The 19,067-nt window shown below is 40.0% G+C and overlaps 1 protein-coding gene and 1 non-coding gene across 4 annotated transcripts; one reads left to right on the top strand and one right to left on the bottom strand.

Annotated features, from left to right (window-relative positions):
* Positions 1-6,884: 6,884 nt before the first annotated feature.
* On the bottom strand, positions 6,885-15,428 carry LOC133851008 (uncharacterized). Of its 3 annotated transcripts, none has more exons than XM_062287295.1 (3): positions 15,084-15,428; positions 11,586-12,740; positions 6,885-7,164 (listed from the first exon to the last, which is right to left on the bottom strand). In XM_062287295.1, exons 1-2 carry the CDS (start codon positions 15,360-15,362, stop codon positions 11,619-11,621), a joined length of 1,401 nt encoding a protein of 466 aa, XP_062143279.1. In that variant the 5' UTR covers positions 15,363-15,428; the 3' UTR covers positions 6,885-7,164; positions 11,586-11,618. The 3 variants fall into 3 exon arrangements, with proteins under 3 accessions (XP_062143279.1, XP_062143278.1, XP_062143280.1); XM_062287294.1 differs by lacking the exon at positions 6,885-7,164 and adding an exon at positions 10,944-11,501; XM_062287296.1 differs by lacking the exon at positions 6,885-7,164 and adding an exon at positions 10,944-11,497.
* A 2,500-nt stretch (positions 15,429-17,928) lies between these two features.
* LOC133853095 (small nucleolar RNA Z247) lies at positions 17,929-18,067 on the top strand. Its single transcript, XR_009896216.1, has one exon. It is a non-coding gene; the product is annotated as a small nucleolar RNA Z247 (small nucleolar RNA).
* Positions 18,068-19,067: the final 1,000 nt, after the last annotated feature.

The following is a 19,067-nucleotide window of genomic DNA, read 5'->3' as shown; positions in this document are numbered from 1 at the left end:
TGATCAGTAACTTCTCTGCATGGAACGCACACTCGAAGCGTTACAGCAAGCAGTTGCCGGACTGGGCGTTGACGGCAACCGGAATCATGAACCCCCCCAAAATCGCGCTTACGAAGAGGCTCATGGCCATCCCGGGGGAGAACGTGGTCCTGGACCTCGATGAAGGCATCAACCCTTCGAAGAGTCATCTAGTGAGGAGGAAGACCACCTCCGGGAAGGAGAAGGCAATAGAAGAAGGCCGGAAAATGCCCACAGTTTTCGGGTAAAAATTGACCTTCCTAATTTTAATGGTCATCTCCACGTCGAGAACTTCCTTGATTGGATTCTCAAGGTAGAGAATTTATTTGATTACATGCAGACTCCGGAGGCTCAACAAGTGAAATTGGTGGCGTACAAGTTACGTGGAGGGGCATCAGCCTGGTGGGAACAAACGCAGAGCAACCGAAGAAGGCAAGGAAAACAACCGGTTCGGACATGGTTAAAAATGAAGAAGTTGATGAAGGCTCAGTTCTTACCCCCATACTATGAACAAATGTTATACCAGCAGTTCTAGAATTGCCGACAGGGGACTCGGTCAGTAACTGAATATACCAAGGAATTCTATCGACTGGACTCTCGGAACAATCTATTCGAGACGGAGGGGCAACAAGTAGCCCGGTACATTGGTGGGTTGCGCTTGGCCATTCAAGATCAAGTCTTGTTACATACAGTGTGGACTTTGTCCAAGGCTGTGAATCTAGCCATGAAGATTGAGTCGCAGATGGCGCGACACTCGGGTCGGTCACAAGCTTTCAGGCAGTCCGAGAAAAGGGGAGAATCGACGATTGTACCGAACCCTCAACAAAGCTCACAGCCCCGAAGGTTTCAGGGTGAGAGCAGTAATACCCAGGCAGCCAAAGGAGTGTCCATTTCCCTTCGGGAAAAGGGAGTTGCGAAAGTAGTAACAACCCGTAAGCCAAGCCTATTCTCAGTAAATGTTTCAGGTGTGGCCAACCAGGTCACCGATCCAATGAATGCCCGAGCCGACGTCCGGTGACTATGGTGGAATCGGCAGAAGGAGTCTTACTAGAGGATTCGGTAGAGACTGAGGAGGACAAACTCGGTGAATATGAAGGAGGAGAATTCACCGAAGGTGACAACGGAGAGTTCGTCAATTGCATAGTCCAGAAAGTGTTGTTAGCTCTGAAGCTCGAAGAACCGTTGCAGCAACACAACATCTTCAAAACCCGATGTACTATCAATCAAAAGGTATGCAATCTGATTATAAATAGTGGGAGTTGCGAGAATATTGTCTCTCGGAACTTAGTTGACACGTTGCAACTAAAAACCGAGAAGCACCCAAGCCCCTACAAAATCAGTTGGATCAAGAAAGGAGCCGAGACGAGAGTCACAGACACTTGCCGATTGCCTTTCTCAATCGGGCAGTCGTACCGAGACGAGGTTCAATGCGATATTGTAGACATGGATGCCTGCCATGTTTTGTTGGGACGACCGTGGCAATACGATGTAGACACCATGTATAAGGGCCGGGACAATGTCTACCTTTTTTGGTGGCATGGAAAGAAGATTATATTAGTATCAGCTAGTACTAATACCACACCTCAAAGTCATACCACGGCAATCAAACCGTCTTTCCTTACCCTCGGAGAAATAGAGTTTATGCAGGAATTGAAAACTGCCGAGACAATCCTAACTATGGTAGTTAAGGGTGTCAAGTCGGAGTTAAAGGCAGATATTCCTAAGTTAATCCAACCGATGTTGGATGAGTATGGGGATCTCGTACCAGCTGAATCACAGACTGAGTTACCTCCCATGAGGGACATTCAGCACCAGATTGACTTAGTGCCGGGAGCAAGTCTTCCTAACCTCCCCCACTATCGAATGAGTCCCGAGGAGCATCAGATCCTCCGAGAGCAAGTAGACGATCTGATCCGAAAGGGTCTGATCAAGGAGAGCTTGAGTCCTTGCGCTGTGCCAGCGTTACTGATTCCAAAGAATGATGGAAGCTGGAGGATGTGTATTGACAGCCGAGCTATCAACAAAATCACGGTGAAGTATCGGTTCCCCATTCCAAGGCTACATGATATGCTCGATATGTTAGCAGGGGCAAAGGTCTTTTCAAAACTTGACCTACACAACGGCTATCACCAAATTCAGATCCGACCTGGGGACGAATGGAAGACAGCGTTCAAGATGAAAGAAGGTCTGTATGAGTGGCTGGTGATGCCCTTTGGACTCTCGAATGCACCGAGCACATTCATGCCGGTGATGAACCAAGTGTTGAAGCCTTTCATTGGTAAATTCGTTGTAGTTTATTTCGATGATATTCTGATTTATAGCCAAAATACCGAGGAGCACCTAGAGTAGGTTCGAGAAGTTTTGGGTGTGCCGAGGGACAACAAGCTATACCTTAATCTGAAGAAATGTACTTTCCTCACGGACAAGTTGCTCTTCCTCGGATTTATTGTAGATGAGGGGAAGGTCCGAGTCATTCGAGAATGGCCGACGCCCACTACAGTCGGACAAGTTTGAAGCTTTCACAGACTCGCCACTTTCTACCAAAGGTTCATTCGGAATTTCAGTAGCTTGGTAGCTCCAATTACCGAGTGTTTGAAGAAAAGGCGGTTTCGATGGGGAGAAGAGCGGGAGGCCAGTTTTGCCATGATCAAAGAGCGACTTTCAACAGCCCCGGTCCTAGCTTTGCCCAACTCCGAGAAGTTATTTGAAGTCGACTGTGATGCTTCCATTATAGGAATTGGAGCAGTTTTGTCCCAGGAAGGTCGGCTAATAGAGTTCTTCAGTGAAAAGTTAAATGAAGCTCGGCGGAAGTGGACGACCCATGAGCTTGAGTTTTACGCAGTGATCCGAGCCTTGAAACATTGGGAACACTATCTGATTCATCGAGAATTTGTTCTATACAGTGATCACCAAGCTCTGAAGTTCGTCAATACACAAAACACTCTGAATCGGATGCATACCCGGTGGATTGCTTTCATGCAGAAGTTTACTTTTGTGTTGAAGCACAATTTGGGAAAACAGAACAGGGTGGCGAACGCCTTGAGTCGACGTTCGGCTTTACTCATGACATTACAGTCCGAGATAAGTACCCTAGAGCACTTACGAGCTCTATATGCTGAGGATGAGGATTTCAAGGAAGATTGGGAGAAGTTCATGACGATGCAGCCAAATGCCGACTTCCACATCCATGAGGGATATTTGTTCCGAGGAAATCAACTTTGTATTCCTCGAACCTCACTTCGTGAACAGATCATGAATGAATTGCATGGAGGAGGACTCGGTGGTCATGTGGGCAGGGACAAAACCATTTCGTTGGTCTCGGATCGGTGTTATTGGCCACAACTCCGGCGAGATGTCTTCAAATTTGTGTAGAAGTACCCTGTGTGTCAGACCGAAAAGGGAAGTACGCAGAATACTGGGCTATACACTCCTTTTTTGCCAGTGCCCGAGACCATTTGAAAAGATCTAAGCATGGATTTCGTGCTCGGACTTCCGAGGACCCAACGAGGTATGGATTCTATTTTTGTAGTCATTGATCGGTTCTCCAAAATGGCACACTTCATTCCCTGTAAGAAAACCTTGGTCGCCACCCACGTAGCCCATCTCTTCTTTCGAGAAGTGGTTCGGTTACATGGAGTACCAAAATCCATCACCTCGGACCGAGATGTCAAATTCCTTAGCCACTTCTGGAGGACTTTGTGGCGGCGGTTCGACACCTCCCTCAACTATAGTAGTACTCGTCATCCACAAACAAAAGGACAAACCGAGGTGACCAACCGTACTCTCGGAAATATGCTTAGATGTGTCTCCCGAGACAAACCGAAGCAGTGGGACATCAACATTCCTCAGGTGGAATTCGCCTTCAATTGTATGAGCAATAGATCCACAGGCAAGTCACCCTTTGAGGTTGTCTACACCAAACCTCTGAAGCATGCTCTTGACTTAGTTTCCCTTCCAAAGCTTCCGGGGTTGAATGTCGCAGCCGAACATATGGTTGACCGAGTGCAGCAGATTCATGAAGAAGTACATTTGACTCTGGAGAAGGCGAATGGCAAGTACAAAGATGCTGCTGATTCAAAGCAGGGAGTAAAGATTTTCCGCGAAGGTGACTTGGTGATGGCGCATCTGTGCAAAAACCGCTTCCCGGCCGAAACATATGGCAAATTGAAGAGTCGAAAGTATGGGGCGTTTCGGATTAAGAAGAAAATAAATGATAATGCTTATGTGGTGGAACTTCCAGAAGACATGGCCATTTCCAACACTTTCAATGTGGCTGACCTATTTGCCTACCATCCCAACGAACCAATTTACGCTGACTACAACTCGAGGACGAGTTTTCTTGAAGAAGGGGTGACTGATGTAGAACAGCTCGAGGAGTCGCCTCGGAGCATTCATTGTATCATCTTGAACATTGTCCGAGATAGGGATTCTGGAGCGCCTCGACAGATCGATAATGTCGACTCGGTAAAGAGCCGAGACCCAGTTCGGTGAATCCACCCAGTTCGATGAATCCAAGCTGAATACTTTTTGCTAGCAAATCAGTCGAAGACCAGGATTTCTGGAGAGAAACAGCCATACAGATTTCCTGGGATTCCTTGGAAGATTCCATTGCTGACTTCATGGAGATTTTGTTGACTTTCCGTATTTTAGTTATTAATGGCCATGTCTTTCTTTTCCTTAAATCAAGGGATTACGTTGTCCATCAAATCTCCTTCATTCAGGAAGATTTGATGATATATTTTCATATTATTTAATTCTTTTGTAAGCTTTAAAGGTTTGCTATAAAAGGAAGAGACAATGTAAGAACTTGGATTATTATTGATTATCATTGAATGAAAGTTTGTTTTTCCTCTTCAACTTGCGAGCTGAACTTGGTGCTTGAGAACACAGCTTCTCTTCACTTGTATCCGCCTGCGCTACGTCAATTCTCTACAAAACTTTTCAGTGTTTGGTGGAATCCACTATCTTCCCCTATACTCTTCATGTCTGAGTTCAGGAAGTCATGGGTTTTAATCAGTTGATGGCCAAGTTTTACAATAGTTCTTGTTAAGCTGTCAGCGTCAATATTCGCTGCTTTCTTGACATTCTCAAGTTCATTGCCCAAACCGGAAACCACCTGAAGACCTAGGCTACAGTAGTGCTATTCTGTGTCATGGGAAGTTTCCTCGAGCAGATCATCTGATTTGATGCTGGAGGAGCTCCAGCTTTCTTTAGCTGCACGGGCAGCTCTCACAACTTTAGAGCGGATTATCTCTTGAACAACAAAATTCAAGTGTGTGGTATTGCTATCTTTTCCTTTTACATCTGACAACTTCAAAAGTGTATCAAGTTTGAATGCTTGTGCACCACCACGGAAAGTTCCATCATTCATGCGATTTCCATGCTCTGCTTTTGGACGACGAAACAGAGGATGTGGAGAATGTGCTATGAAATCTTCTCCATCCAGGAGAACAAGTTCTTGTTTGGCTGCGACAATCAGAAGCTTTGGATCCCCAAGCCCACCGAAGTTCAACTTCAAGCTCAGTCCCAACCAACCGCCGCCGGCAATAGCGTCTCGGCGATCAAGAACCAGAAATGCAAAGTTTGCATTCTCAGCATTGACGGCTCCTGCATGCGAGGCATTCTCTCCGGCAAAGCTCTGGCCTATTTGGAGCACGCGCACAAATTGAAATCCAGCAACCCGCTCCTCCTCTGGTTCTATCTCTAACGGCGGCTCCACCCGAGCTTGGATCTGAATAGCATGGTTTCGTCGCAGGTCGGCGATTTGGACGCCATCGTTGTGTGTTTGTGGGACAGAGAGAAAGAGCGAGAGAGAGAGAAGTGGATTTCGGGTCCTCCCCAAGCATTTTCCATTTTTTTTTTTTAAAAAAAAAAAATTAAGTTTTTTTAGTTTAATTTTTTAATTTTTTTTAGTTTTTAATTTTTAATTTTTTTAAAAATTATTATATTTTTAATTGAAAAATGACACATGGTAGGGGTTATATGAGAATATTTCGGCAAATTTAACATTTTTCAAAAGCTTTGGTAGTTTGGGGTGCCAGAGTCGAAGTGTTGGTAGTTTGTGGAACTAGTTGCAAAATGGCTGGCAGTTTAGAGTGCTAAACTGTAATTTTTTCATAATTTTTTTCTAAAAAAAATGGTTGCTAATATTTTCTCTGCAACCAAACAGCAAATAAAACCCCAATACAAGTGCTAGCAATTGTGATCAAAAGGAAAATACACCTAAAACAACACGATTAAGCTCTAAAAACAAGATAATTATTTTTTGATAAATTGAAAACATGATAATTAAGTAAAAGCCAAAAACTTAATAACATTAGAGATGAGAGATCTGTACAGAAGCCTAAAACCAGACCAGTGCAAGCAAAAGAAAAAAAAAATAGAGACAAAAAAAAAAACCCAAGAACCCGAATCCCACATTTCCCATTCGAACGGTGATACCAACAACCAGTCGGATTTTATTTTTTTTTGTTTTTTTCTCAGCATCCAAATGAGAGACAAAAACATGCCACACGCCTACGAGTGTAATCCACGTGCCGGAGAGCTTGAGATACACACGCCTACCCGTTGGTGGCAGATCAGAGTGCGGAAGGCAGCGACAACAAGCTGGGGGGCTAGAGAAGACAATGGACAGGCGCGTTGTGACAACCCTTTTTTGTTTTTTGTTTTGTTTTGTTTTGTTTTGTTTTGTTTTGTTTTGTTTTTTTTTTTTTTTTTTTGTTTTAAACATACAAACGGATCATTACAGTGGCACGATTATATGCTGTTCAGCCAACATATGACACATGTCCTATAACATGTACATGATAATTAGAGTTATATCTATGCAGCGGAAAACATAATGATACAATCATTGACCCAGCGGAAAAGCACATCTATAAATAAACATGTTTATACAAAAGAACCATTAATAGTCTATATGTTTAAGGCTTAACAACATTTACTTCATATACCAAAAGAATGGCTACCCAAAAAAATAAGTGACGCGTAGGTCACAAGCCTTATACAAAAATATACAAAATAAAGGACCCCATAGTCCAACACATTACAGCTGTTGCGGTAGACTTCAGTCGTAATACCCCAGATACAACGCCACTGGATCATCATCCACCTCTAATATACCTGTAGGCAAAGAAGGAGTAGCATCTATACGGTTGTAGTGGTAGTCACATCCGTATAGGTGAAAGAATGAGTTCACAGTCTTAATATATAACATGCCAAGACCTTAGTAATATTAAACTGATTGAATTTTCGCAAAGAACCAACTTTTTCTTTTTAGTCTTACATACATTATTACAATTACCAATTTTATAAACTTTTGTCTTTAAAAACACCTGTAGCTGATATAGTAAACACCGACTATTAGAAAACATTTAAAGCATACTATGCAGCTCAAATTATACATAGAAGTTTTGTTGTTGGAAACAACTACATACATTCTCACCTACTATAACACTTTTGTGATTCAGTGGCTTAGGCTTACATACACACGAGCCTTGAGTGATTACTTCTCCTTGAGTGAAAATTCCAAGATCTATTTTTCTCTCCTCCTTCCTCTTCTCTCTTTCTCTTTAAGGTCTTCAGAGGTTGGAAATAACAAAATGAGATGGAAGGGTCGAGAATATGCCTTTAAAATTGATCCATGCACGCTCAAAATGGTAGAGACGTCTCAAAAATAAGTTGTTATAACCGTCCATTGATCGTTCGAGTACTAGATCGATCATTCGAAACTAGGGTTTCATCAATCAATCGTTAATCCTAAGTTATCGTTCAATTACTCACAGATTCCTTAAAAAGTTTCAAGTCACATACTCAACCCGTCTCCAAATGTCGAAGGTTAATTTAGAGCAAACTTAAACTTAATTAAACAAATTTATTTCATAGTGTTACAAAACCTAATGATTAAGTATGGTTTATATACTTAGCACCGAGAACCTAGTAGAGGGATAAAACATTAGCAACCCATCGATTAAGTGAGAGAATACGCTTGATAAAATCCATTGGATAAGTGGGAGTGTACGCTTATCACATGTGAAAGAAGAAAGTATGCCTGTGAAAAGATGATGAATGAACATGTTCTAGTATATGTATTATGTCAAATAATGCATGTGATATGATATTAATGTTTTTATTACTATGTACAAACCTCTCTACTCTGTGTTTACATAACAACTATGACACTTTAGTGATAAACTCTTTTATGAAAACCTTGCATATGTAATAGTTGTTTAGTAAACAATAGTTAGAGGGATTTCAAAAGATAAAAGAGGGTTTAAACACTCAGATAAATGGTCAAAATGCTGATACTCACCGAGTCATAGACTCATATATCCACTTGTAAAAATTGTAGTAATTTTACAGATGCTAAGGGCATGTATGTGTATCTTAACTTATGTTCATGAGGCTGGTGGGATGCCTCTACTTTTGGAAAGACTGGCTTACTATAGTCAAATTTAGTTTTAGTTTGACGCTTAAGGCATTTTTTGAGAAACAAGTCTAGATGTAATCAATATAAGTTTGTGATGACAATTTATATATATTTAGGAAAAAATTCACATACTCTTCTTAAACTATCACTCAATTCCCCTTAAACAATCAATTATGACAATGCCCCTTTCAAACTATCAAAAAAATGTTAATGTCTCCTTAAGGCCAAGAAAAAGACAAAAATAACCCTAACATTTTTTCAATAAGATAAAAATACCCCTATAAATTCAAGGAAAAAAAAAAAACTATCCTTGCATATCCCAAATCGATTATAGAATTACTTAGGAAAAATTATATACCCTAAATCAATGGAAATCTTCACAAGAGAGTGCACGCCCTGATTGGAGGCTCGAGTACTTCAAGCGAATTTCATTTGGGGCACTCTTCTTCGATCATACTGGCTGGCTCTACCCCTAGGCGGATCAGACAGCCGCCTAAGGCCCCTAATTAATAAATATTAATGAAGATTTATTCCATAAAAAAATATTTAAGGCCTTAATTACTGTCAATATTTTTTAATTAAGGCCCAAAATTATGATAAAAAAAATGTAATTAATAAATGCTTTAATATCATTTGATTCTCTAAAAAACTAAATTTTCAGCATTTCATTCTTGAAACAAGTCTTAAAAAAAAAAAAAAAATAATAGCATTAAATAAGGAAATCAAATAATATATTAATATTAAAGTCATTCTTAAATAAAACTTATTATCACGTTGCTGGGTAGAGATTGTTTTGGCCAAGATTCCCATCATAATTTACAAGAGACAACTAATCAGCAATAAATTATGATCTCATGTCCCAACTGCCAATTGGATTGTCATTGCATGAGATTTTGTTTTTTCCTCTCTCAAATGGGTTGCTTTAGTCCACACATAACATTAAAAAAATATAACATTTATTTATTGAAGTCCAACGTTCAAAATACGATGAGAAAAAAAATTAAATGTTAAGAAGATAGAAAGTCTCTAAATATTCTATTCAATTACAAACTCCTATCTCTATAAGTTTCCATTTTTTCTCCCAATTTCTCTATTCAAGTTTTATTCAAATTTAAAATTCTTGTCTTCTTCTCCAATTTCATTATTTTACAATAACAATTTCAGATATACAAAAATATTTTTGGTTTGTCTTAGATTTATTTTCAGAACTGAAGTTTTTTTAAAAAAAATTACAAATACACGAAAGTGCTCCAATTGACATATTAAATTATATAAAATGATTTAATTCTTTTCCTAATTGCACGTATTATTTATATAATTTTATTGATAATACATGTTACAATCACTTTTGCAGAAAGAAGTTTTTCAAAATTAAAATTAATAAAATCCTACTTAATAGCACTAACAGTAGATACACTAAAGCTTGTTTCATTCCCTAAATATAAGAAAAATCTCAAAAAAAAAAAAAAACTACAAAAAACCACATGTCGCAAATGCCTTAAAGCTTCTATGAGCCATTAGGTAGCACGTAGCTACCCAATAATATATTATTATAATTTTCTTTTTTTTTTTAAAAAAAAAGTTTAAGAGATAATCTTAAGAAAAACCTCTCTCCTCTCTCTTCTCACGTCTGATGTCTCCCCATACCCCCTTCTTCGTCTCGCACGCCCCCTCTCTCTCTCTCTCTCTCTTTCACGTTCTTTCACCTCTCCCATTAACAGAGGACCGAAAGAAAAGAAAGAAGAAAAGATCAAGTCACAAACACCCCAAAAATTCAACCCAAAGAAAATCAGTATCAAACAACCCAATAACATCAACCCGTGGACAGATGCGAGAAGTGATCGAGGAGAGTTGAGAAAAGAAAAAAGAAAAGGAAAAGGATGAACCAAATAACACCAACACTTGCAGACATATTCCGATCCAGACATGGAGAAAATAAAAACACACAGGTCGTAGAGATCCCCCAAATTTAGAGTTTTTGATTCCTAGAGGTGGAAAAGCAGGTAGCAAATTGAAGAAGACCCTAAAACCAGGACCAAAACCATAACCAAAGGCTTAAGATATGTTCTCTCTGTGGTTGGTGTCAAAGAGGAAGTGGAAGAGACGAAGAAAATTTTCAAAAAAAAAGAAAAGAAAGAGACGAAGACAAAGATGAGAGAGAGAGAGGGGATAGAAGAAGGGAGACATGACACAGATTGTGAGAAAAGAAAAGAAATGAATAAAGAAAAAAAATAGTATAAGTAAAAATAATATTTTAATGATTTAAGAAAAAAATTAAGAAAATTTATTGTGAAGTGCATTTGAATAAATAAATAAAAAATAGTTTAGTTCAATAAATTTAAGAAAAATTGTTGACTGTATGTTGCTAGTGCTCTAACATCAACAATGTCACAATAAAGATTACATAGATTAACTATATTATTAATTGAAAATGAAAGGTTAGAAAAACTTGAATATATAAATTTAATAAGTAATTTTGCACTCAAAGCGGGAGGAATGATTTTTAAATTAAAATATAATATTAATATTTAAATTTAAAGAAAATGTCTTAGTTAAATTTTTCACCTTAGGCCTCAAAATATATCAAGTCGGCCCGGTGCCGAATCCATAAAAACATGAGGTATGCGGAGATTCCAGCAAAGAAACTATTTCACTTAGAACCATATAACTCTGCTAATTATTTCTTGACGATGAGCTTATATGCCATCAAATAGGATGGGAGGATGTGGAGTGTCTTGAAGGGGGGAAAAGCCAGCACGTGTGGAGCTGGATGTAAATTGAACACCGGATTCATTTTTTCTCTGCGCGCAGAAGAGTAGCCCCATCCAGATACGTACAGGAGAGATATATTTCGAGTTAAGTTGGTTCACGAAATGAAGAAAATGGGAGATGTGCCTGATGTTAGCTGGATATGTATATCAGAACATCGATGAGGTTGAGAAGGAAAAGTTGCTGCTTGCTCACACTGAGAAGTTGCAATTACTTATGCATGGACTGATGAAGAAGGAAAGCAGTGTGTTTTGACTGTTGGTAATAAGGCCAGTCAAATGGCTTTCTGCATTAACATTAACCAGTTAACAACGATGAATTAGTTGGCTCAAATTAGTAGCAACTAAAAAGATGGATTAAGATTACTCACCATATAGCATTGTGCAGAAATCCAAGGAACTACTTATCTGTTAGATTGCAAACCACTACCACCGTAGTACTGCTTGGTGGTTTCACGTGAGAATTCTGCAAATGTCATCCCATCCTTTAACCGTGATGATAGTGGTGGAAGTATTTTTTGAATTTCTTGAGTTGGTTTATTTTGGCCCTGCTCAGCAAGATTTGTTTCCCCATTAGATACCCGCAAGTCTTGATCACATGACATTAACTGTTTCATAGGATAATCTGAGATAGAGAAAGTTTTATTCCATGCAGGCTGCAAGAACACAGCAAAGGTTTCTCTGCTCAAATTTCCCAACTTAGAAGGTCTAGAGACAGAGTGAAGGGTTGAGCGAAGCTTCCCTTTTGATAAGATATCAGCCGATTCACCCACCTGAATGATAAAACTTTCAGGAGAGGCCTTCACCATATAGACATTATTCTTGTAGGGATTGAAAATTTGCAAATATGTGTGGTCGCTAGGGGATGGACATTCCTCATCACAGAACACTGAAAACAGATCTTTTGGTTCTGTTGCTTGTTGAAAAGATGGGGAATGAAATAAGGGAGCTGTCAGAACAGTGAATATACCATAGTCGTAATGCCATTGCTGCCACAGATTGGAATGAATTCCATTTGATCTAACTTCTTTACCATTTGAATCCAAGTTAGAGCCTTCTGATAGGCCTTGCTTATTCCTTATGGAAATGTTTTTGTCCCTTCTACCATTTGCCTGTCTTTTTGCTGTTGCCTTGCTCCTCCCAGCTTCTTTTAGAACAATGTTGTCTAGAGCTGAGTGATAGTGAATAAGACGCCCTTTTGCTGCAGAGGACTCCAATAAGCTCTGCTCAAGCTCTTGTCCACCAATGGCCCTATCACATATTTGTGCAATGCGGAGCCCTAGATCCATCATGCAAAATCCAATCTTTCTAAAAGCGTTTCCAAGATTTTTAAATTCACTATCCTGAATTTCTCTCATCATACCAACTTCCAGATGATCTTGTTCAGAATTCAGTATGGTATCACCTCTATGACTTGGCTTATTTTGACTGGATCCCAGACCTTGTGCATATCTGAGTTGCATTGCAAAAGAAGAGACACTTCTATCCGGATTCTTCAAAGGAACATCGCTCCCCAAGTTATGCTCCTGAAGAATGTAGAAATAGAATTTGAGAGCAATAAAAACACTTCTAAAGAATAATTACTTTTGAAAGAATTTTGCCTTTCTATTGAGAGAGAAGAAAAGAAATTACACACAGAAATGACTGCAACTAGGAAGAAGGTCAATGATGATCTCATCAAGGCTTTTAACACAATCTAGTGCAAGCTCATAAAAACAACCAACCAAAAGAACCACAGAAACTTACATAAACTGACTCCCATTCCTAATAATAAACAGTCAGACCAATATGTTGGCACGTCAATTAAGATCCTACTGAGCTTTTAAGTCAAACTTACATCCTCATTTTATGGGGGAGAAGTGTATAATCTTTTGACTATCTTACCGCTACAAGGATTTCGGAATCATAATAAGAAATTTTTTCCTTTTATTTTTCTGATAGTTGAATATCTTGTTATTCAAAACCAAAAGAAAAGAATAAAATGTTTAAGACACCAACTATCTTCCTGCAACAACATCAGCCTACCTACCATATCAACAATCTATACAAATACCTAACCACATTTATACAATATGTACATTATCCAACAAGCAAGAAAACCAAAAGTTAGAACATTTGAAGCACTGCAAAACTTCCCAGCAATCACTAGACACTCATCAACATAGCACCTACTCCCATGACCGATCGAGAAAGAGCCCATTTCTTGCACATTATGATTCTCATAGTGGACAGTACCATTCAAGTTCCGTTTCTTGGAACTTATTTCAAAAAAAAAAAATGTTCTTGGAACACAGAAAATAAAAACAAAACGAAGCATACAAAAAAGAACATCAACAATGAAATACACAAATAACTTCTTGGCTCAGGGAACTTTTGTTAATAAGCCATCCCAGATTACTTTCTCAAAAAATCTTACAAAAAAGAGTAATGATTCACTACCACCTAAATATACAACTTTTCACCACCTTATCTATGTGGCAAGGTGGTCCCTCACCTTAATTTATTTTTAAAAAATAAAAAAATTCAAAAAGTAGTGGGGGACCACTTTGCCACATAGACAAGGTGGTGAAAAGTTGTATATTTAGGTGGTAGTGAATCATTACTCTACAAAAGATACTTCTAAACTGTGTTCACGGCACCATTTTCCAATTTCTCTGGCTGCTAATTGAAAATAAAAACCTACTCGAAAATCCTGGAGTCTCCTACACGTTATTTTATAATCTCTTCCCAAACAAATAAACAGCACCAAAACTAAACCTGTTATCTTTCCCGCATTTTCTCAGGAACCAAACACACTAAGACCAAACTATTCAAAAAAACAAATCCCAGAATAAATAAGGTGTTAAATATTAGGAAAAATTACAGTTTAGCCCCCTAAATTACCACCCGTTTTGCGGATAGCCCCTTAAACTGCCAACACTCCGACTCCGGCCTACCAAACTACCAAATCCTTTGAAAAAGGTCCCATTTGGCGAAATATCTCCATATTACCCCTGCCACGTATCATTTTTCAATTAAAAAATAATTTTAAAAAAAAAAATAGAAAATATGGGTTTTTGGCAGCCACCCCCTTGAGGAGGGGGGTGGCCGGCGCCACCTTTGGGGTGGCTCGCAAGCCACCCCGGCCCCTGGGGGTGGCCACACACCACCCCTCAAGCCCTAGGGGTGGCTTTCGGGCCACCCCAAATGGGTTTCGGGGTAGCCCGAAAGCCACCCCTAGGGCTCAAGGGGTGGTGCGTGGCCACCCTGGGGCCGGGTGTGGCCACGCGGCTACCCCTGGTGGTCGGGAGCGGCCGCGCGCCACCTACCGAGCCCTAGGGGTGGCTTTTTGGCCACCCCAAATGGATTTCGGGGTGGCCCGAAAGCTACCCCTAGGGCTCGGTGTGTGGCGCGCGACCACTCCTGGCCACTGGGGTAGTCGCACGGCCACCCCCCTCCCCAAGGGGGTAGCTCGGCAGCCACCCCAAAAACCTATATTTTCTATTTTTTTTTTTTAAAAAAAAATAAAAATAAAATTTTAGTTCGGCCACCTCTGGGGTTGGCTCGCATGCCACCCCCCTCCCTCGAGCCACCCCAAAAACTCATATTTTTTATTTTATTTTTTTAAAAAAAAAAAAATTAAAATTTTTTAATTAAAAACTGACACGTGGGAGGGATAATATGGAGATATTTCGCCAAATGAGGCATTTTTCAAAGGATTTGGTAATTTGGTAGGCCGGAGTCGGAGTGATGGCAGTTTAGGAGGTTATTCGCAAAACGGATAGTAATTTGGGGACTAAACTGTAATTTTTCTTAAATATTACCCTTAAATGCACATACAAAGAAAGAAAAAAAAAAAAAAAAAAAACGTAATCGAATTCGGAAAGTACCTTGAGAATGCTTTTACGGTCGTCGGGGTTGAGAAGGGCGAGCCGGCGAGCGAGAGGGAGGAGGTCTCGACGGAGAGTGGAGGCGTCGGGGACCCCACTGATCGACAGCAGGCCCGGGCCCGTGGGCCCTAGGGCTTCCATTATGTCTCTGCTTATTAATTTCAGGCTTTCCCTTTCTTCTTCTGCTAATGACAATGAGGACGGAGTAATTGTCGAAGACAGACGCATGAGATCCGAATAGTGGAGCTCGTACAATTCCAAGACCTCTGCTTCTTCCATCTCTCTACGAACACCACGACGGAGGAGACAGCTATGGGCCTTCTTCCACTTGTAGAGGTCTGGGTCTTCACCCACTTGCAAGCCCAATTGAAAAAATACTTTTTAAATCACAAATTAAATTAATATATGTCTTTTAGAATATGTGATTTATATACTTTATTAAAAAGGCATTTAAAGAATTAAAAATAAATGTGAAAATCACATGCTCTAAAGACTTTGTCAATTCAATAGACTAAGTTAGATCAATTTTTTCCAACCCCATTTATACTCTGTTTGTTTCGACGTAAAATATTCTGTCGTAAAATATTTTCAACACCTAAAAATATTGTCCAATGTTTGGCTCTTACAAAAAAAAGATCAACGGTGAAAAATCACTAGTCACAAGATTTCGTCACTAATCAGCAAGATTCCAATCACTTCCACCAGATTCTGGCTACTGTTGCCGAATTATGGCGATGAAGGTTGGAATCTGGCAACACTAGTTGGATTTTGACGATAATCCAGATTCCGGCAAAATAAGCCAGAATCTCGCCAGTACAGGATCTAGAAATTTTTGTTGAAATCTAGCAATGTCTGGCCACAGTCATCAGATTCCGGCGAGCCAAATTCCGACCAGTTAACTGAAATCTTACTTAGTACGGCCGAATTCGGGCCTAGGTGGCCGGAATCAGGTACAAATGGCCAAATTTCGGCACCGGTTGGATTTCGGCATATTTTGTCGAAATCTGGCTTGCTAGATTCTGGCCAGTGCTGCTCGATTCTGGTAATCAGATACCAAAATTTGGGGACCTTTGGTGGTAGATTCAAGCTACCAACAAACTCTAATGCCGACGATGACAGGTTCCGACAAACATGCATGCAAGAATTAAAAATTTAAATTGTGAAAACGATTTATAGGCTTTTACAGTCAAACTGAAAAATAATTTCCGTTGATCATCATTTTTGGTTGCACCAAACACCGAAAAATACAGGAAATATTTTACACCCAAACAAATGGAACATTAGAGAAAACTTGTTTCCATTTTGACAAAGTTTTCTTGGTATCATATGTTACATGGGGTTAACAATTCTTATGCATTTTTGTCTTAGAAAAGAACAAGGAAAAATGAATGAGAATGCCTTCTATAAGGACCTAGGCATAAATCAAGTCATTTGTTCCCTCCAAGATCAGTACGCCTGTAACGCCTCCAAAATTAAGTAATTGTATTTATTTAACTTGGAGAGTTATTAGCGATTCCCTCAGTTCAATTAACTGGTAATTGATTGGAGGAATCACTCTAACATCATTACACATCATGTGGGGGTGCGTTATAGAATTAATCTATTTTTTAAAAACATTGATTTTTATACAGAGCATCACATTCTCTCCTTCTTATAAAAATTTGGTCCTCGAAATTTCGTAAGCATTCAAGATTTAAATAAACATTAATGGAAACGCAAATTATCCAAAATTACCCTAATTACTGAATTGAAAAGATGTTTTAAACACACAAAAATATACCAAATTTAAATAATGTTTTAAGCAAAAGAGAAATGTCATAGAAAAACAACATAAAACCAATAGACCTAAATGTCAGCGATATTGCAAATCAGTCTATCGTTTCAGCCACTCTGCCACAGACTTCCAAGCAAAGTCTCGAGACTCATCAAAGGATGTATCTACGGAAGCCAAGCCAACCTGATATCCAGGAAAAGCCTGTCGCCAAGTCTGCCAAGCCAACCTAATTTCAAGGACAAGCCTGCTGCCAAGTCAACCAGATTTCAAGGAAAAGTTTGCTGCAAGTTAGACCTATTTTCTCCTAGACCATACGCAGCCTGCAACGTCTCTTTTCAAGAAATATCTTTGCTAAATGTTGTTGTACTCAGGCATCTCAGATGAAAGGTGTTTTGTTTTGTTTTCTAACTTAGTCTTTCTCTCTTGTAATCTCCTGCTATAAATCAAAATACTGAATATGAAGTCCTCAAGACATTTTTACTACAAAATCAGTTTAAGTTGTCTTCATGATATGGTATCAAAGGACTTAAAGGATTAACATCTTTTTTTTTTTTTTTTTGAGCCACCATGTCTCTTACCAACACATCCTCTGCTTCCTCACTTCCTCAACCCCTCAGTAACTTCAACATTTCCTCCAACCTCAAACTCTCTCGTGAAAACCATCCCTTGTGGAGCACCTTAATTATTCCCTATCTATAAGGACAGTCCCTCTTTGGTTATGTCAATGGTGACACACCTTGTCGTCCTCAATTTATTGATTCTACAGACCCTAGCACTGGTACCTCTACCCAAACACTCAACCCTGCCTACACAGCTTGGTATCCACAAGACAAGCTCATCCTCAGTCTGCTGCTGTCCACTCTCTCAGAGAGTCTTCTCACCCATGTAGTTGGCCTCAAGACCTCTTGTGAGGTATGGCTCACCCTTGAGCGCATGTTTGCTGCCCAGTCTCAAGCCCGTGTGATGCACTCAAGTTACCAACTTGCTACGTTGAAGAAAGGAGCCTCTTCCATATCTGACTTCTTTCAAAAGGCTCAAAGCATTGCTCACACCCTTGCAGCTATTGATGAACCCTTGAAAGCCTCTGAGTTAATCTCATATATTCTTGCTGGTCTTGGCTCTGACTATGATCCACTGATTACGTCTATCACTACTCGCATTGATCCTGTCTCTCTTGAGGATCTCTATGGTCATTTACTGACCCATGACCAGCGCCTTGATCATGCCAACACTGCAGGAGATTTAGCAGTTTCCAGTGTTCATGTTGCTCAACGCAACAACCAAACTTCAAGCCGTCCATCACGCCCTTTTCATGCCTCTGGTCGTGGTCGTGGCAGAGGGGGCCGTGGCCGTGGTCCCTCCCAACAGCATTTCTCCAACCCCACCTCCAACCGGCTTGTTTGTCAAGTTTGCTCTAAGCCTGGACACACTACTCTCAAATGCTACCACAGATTCGACCACTCCTATCAAGTTGACTCAGCAGCTCCTTCGGCTTTTCTCACCATTCCCTCTGGGCCATCTAATTTAAACTGGTATCCTGACACTGGATCCACCAATCATCTTACCAATGATCTCTCTAATCTCACCATTCGGGCTGATGCCTATCATGGCCCTGACCAAATCCGCGTTGGTAATGGCCAAGGTTTGGAAATATGTCACACTGGTTTGGCTTCTTTATCCACTCCTACTCGTGTTTTTAAATTACCTCATCTTCTTCATGTCCCACGCATCCAGAAAAATCTTATCTCTGTTCATCAATTTACTAATGATAATCAAGTTTTCATTGAATTTCATCCCTCATTTTTCTGTGTCAAGGATCTACACACGAGGACCTTGCTTCTCAAAGGGCCGAGTAGGGGCGGCCTCTACCCTTGGCCCACGTCTTCCTTGTCGGGCCAATCTCAAGTTGCTTTTGTTGGTGAACGAGTTTCCTTTGATCAATGGCATCACCGCCTTGGTCATCCTGCATCTCCGTTGGTTAAATGCATTTTGTCTTGGAACGGTCTCCCTGTCACTTCCCACAACCGGCCTTCATTTTGTTCCTCTTGTCAGCAGGGGAAACTACACAAGCAGCATTTTGGTATAACTGCTTCTGTTTCTAAGCAACCTCTGGATCTTTTGTTTCTTGATGTATGGGGTCCTGCCCCTGTTTTACCATCCAATAACAAACATTATTTCCTTTGTGTAGTTGATGATTTTAGCAAGTATTT

This window comes from Alnus glutinosa, chromosome 12 (assembly GCF_958979055.1).
Source record: "Alnus glutinosa chromosome 12, dhAlnGlut1.1, whole genome shotgun sequence".
Taxonomy (NCBI): Eukaryota; Viridiplantae; Streptophyta; class Magnoliopsida; order Fagales; family Betulaceae; genus Alnus; species Alnus glutinosa.
Note: the sequence above shows the minus strand (reverse complement) of the source record. Positions and strands in the feature narration are given on the sequence as shown.

What these genes read in the sequence shown, in the direction of transcription:
- LOC133851008 (XM_062287295.1), bottom strand. Translation starts at nt 15,362, where the DNA reads ATGGAAGAAGCAGAGGTCTTGGAATTGTACGAGCTCCACTATTCGGAT. An exon ending in ACCGTAAAAGCATTCTCAAG is followed by an intron (nt 12,741 to 15,083) that starts GTACTTTCCGAA and finishes TACATTCTTCAG; the next exon opens with GAGCATAACTTGGGGAGCGA.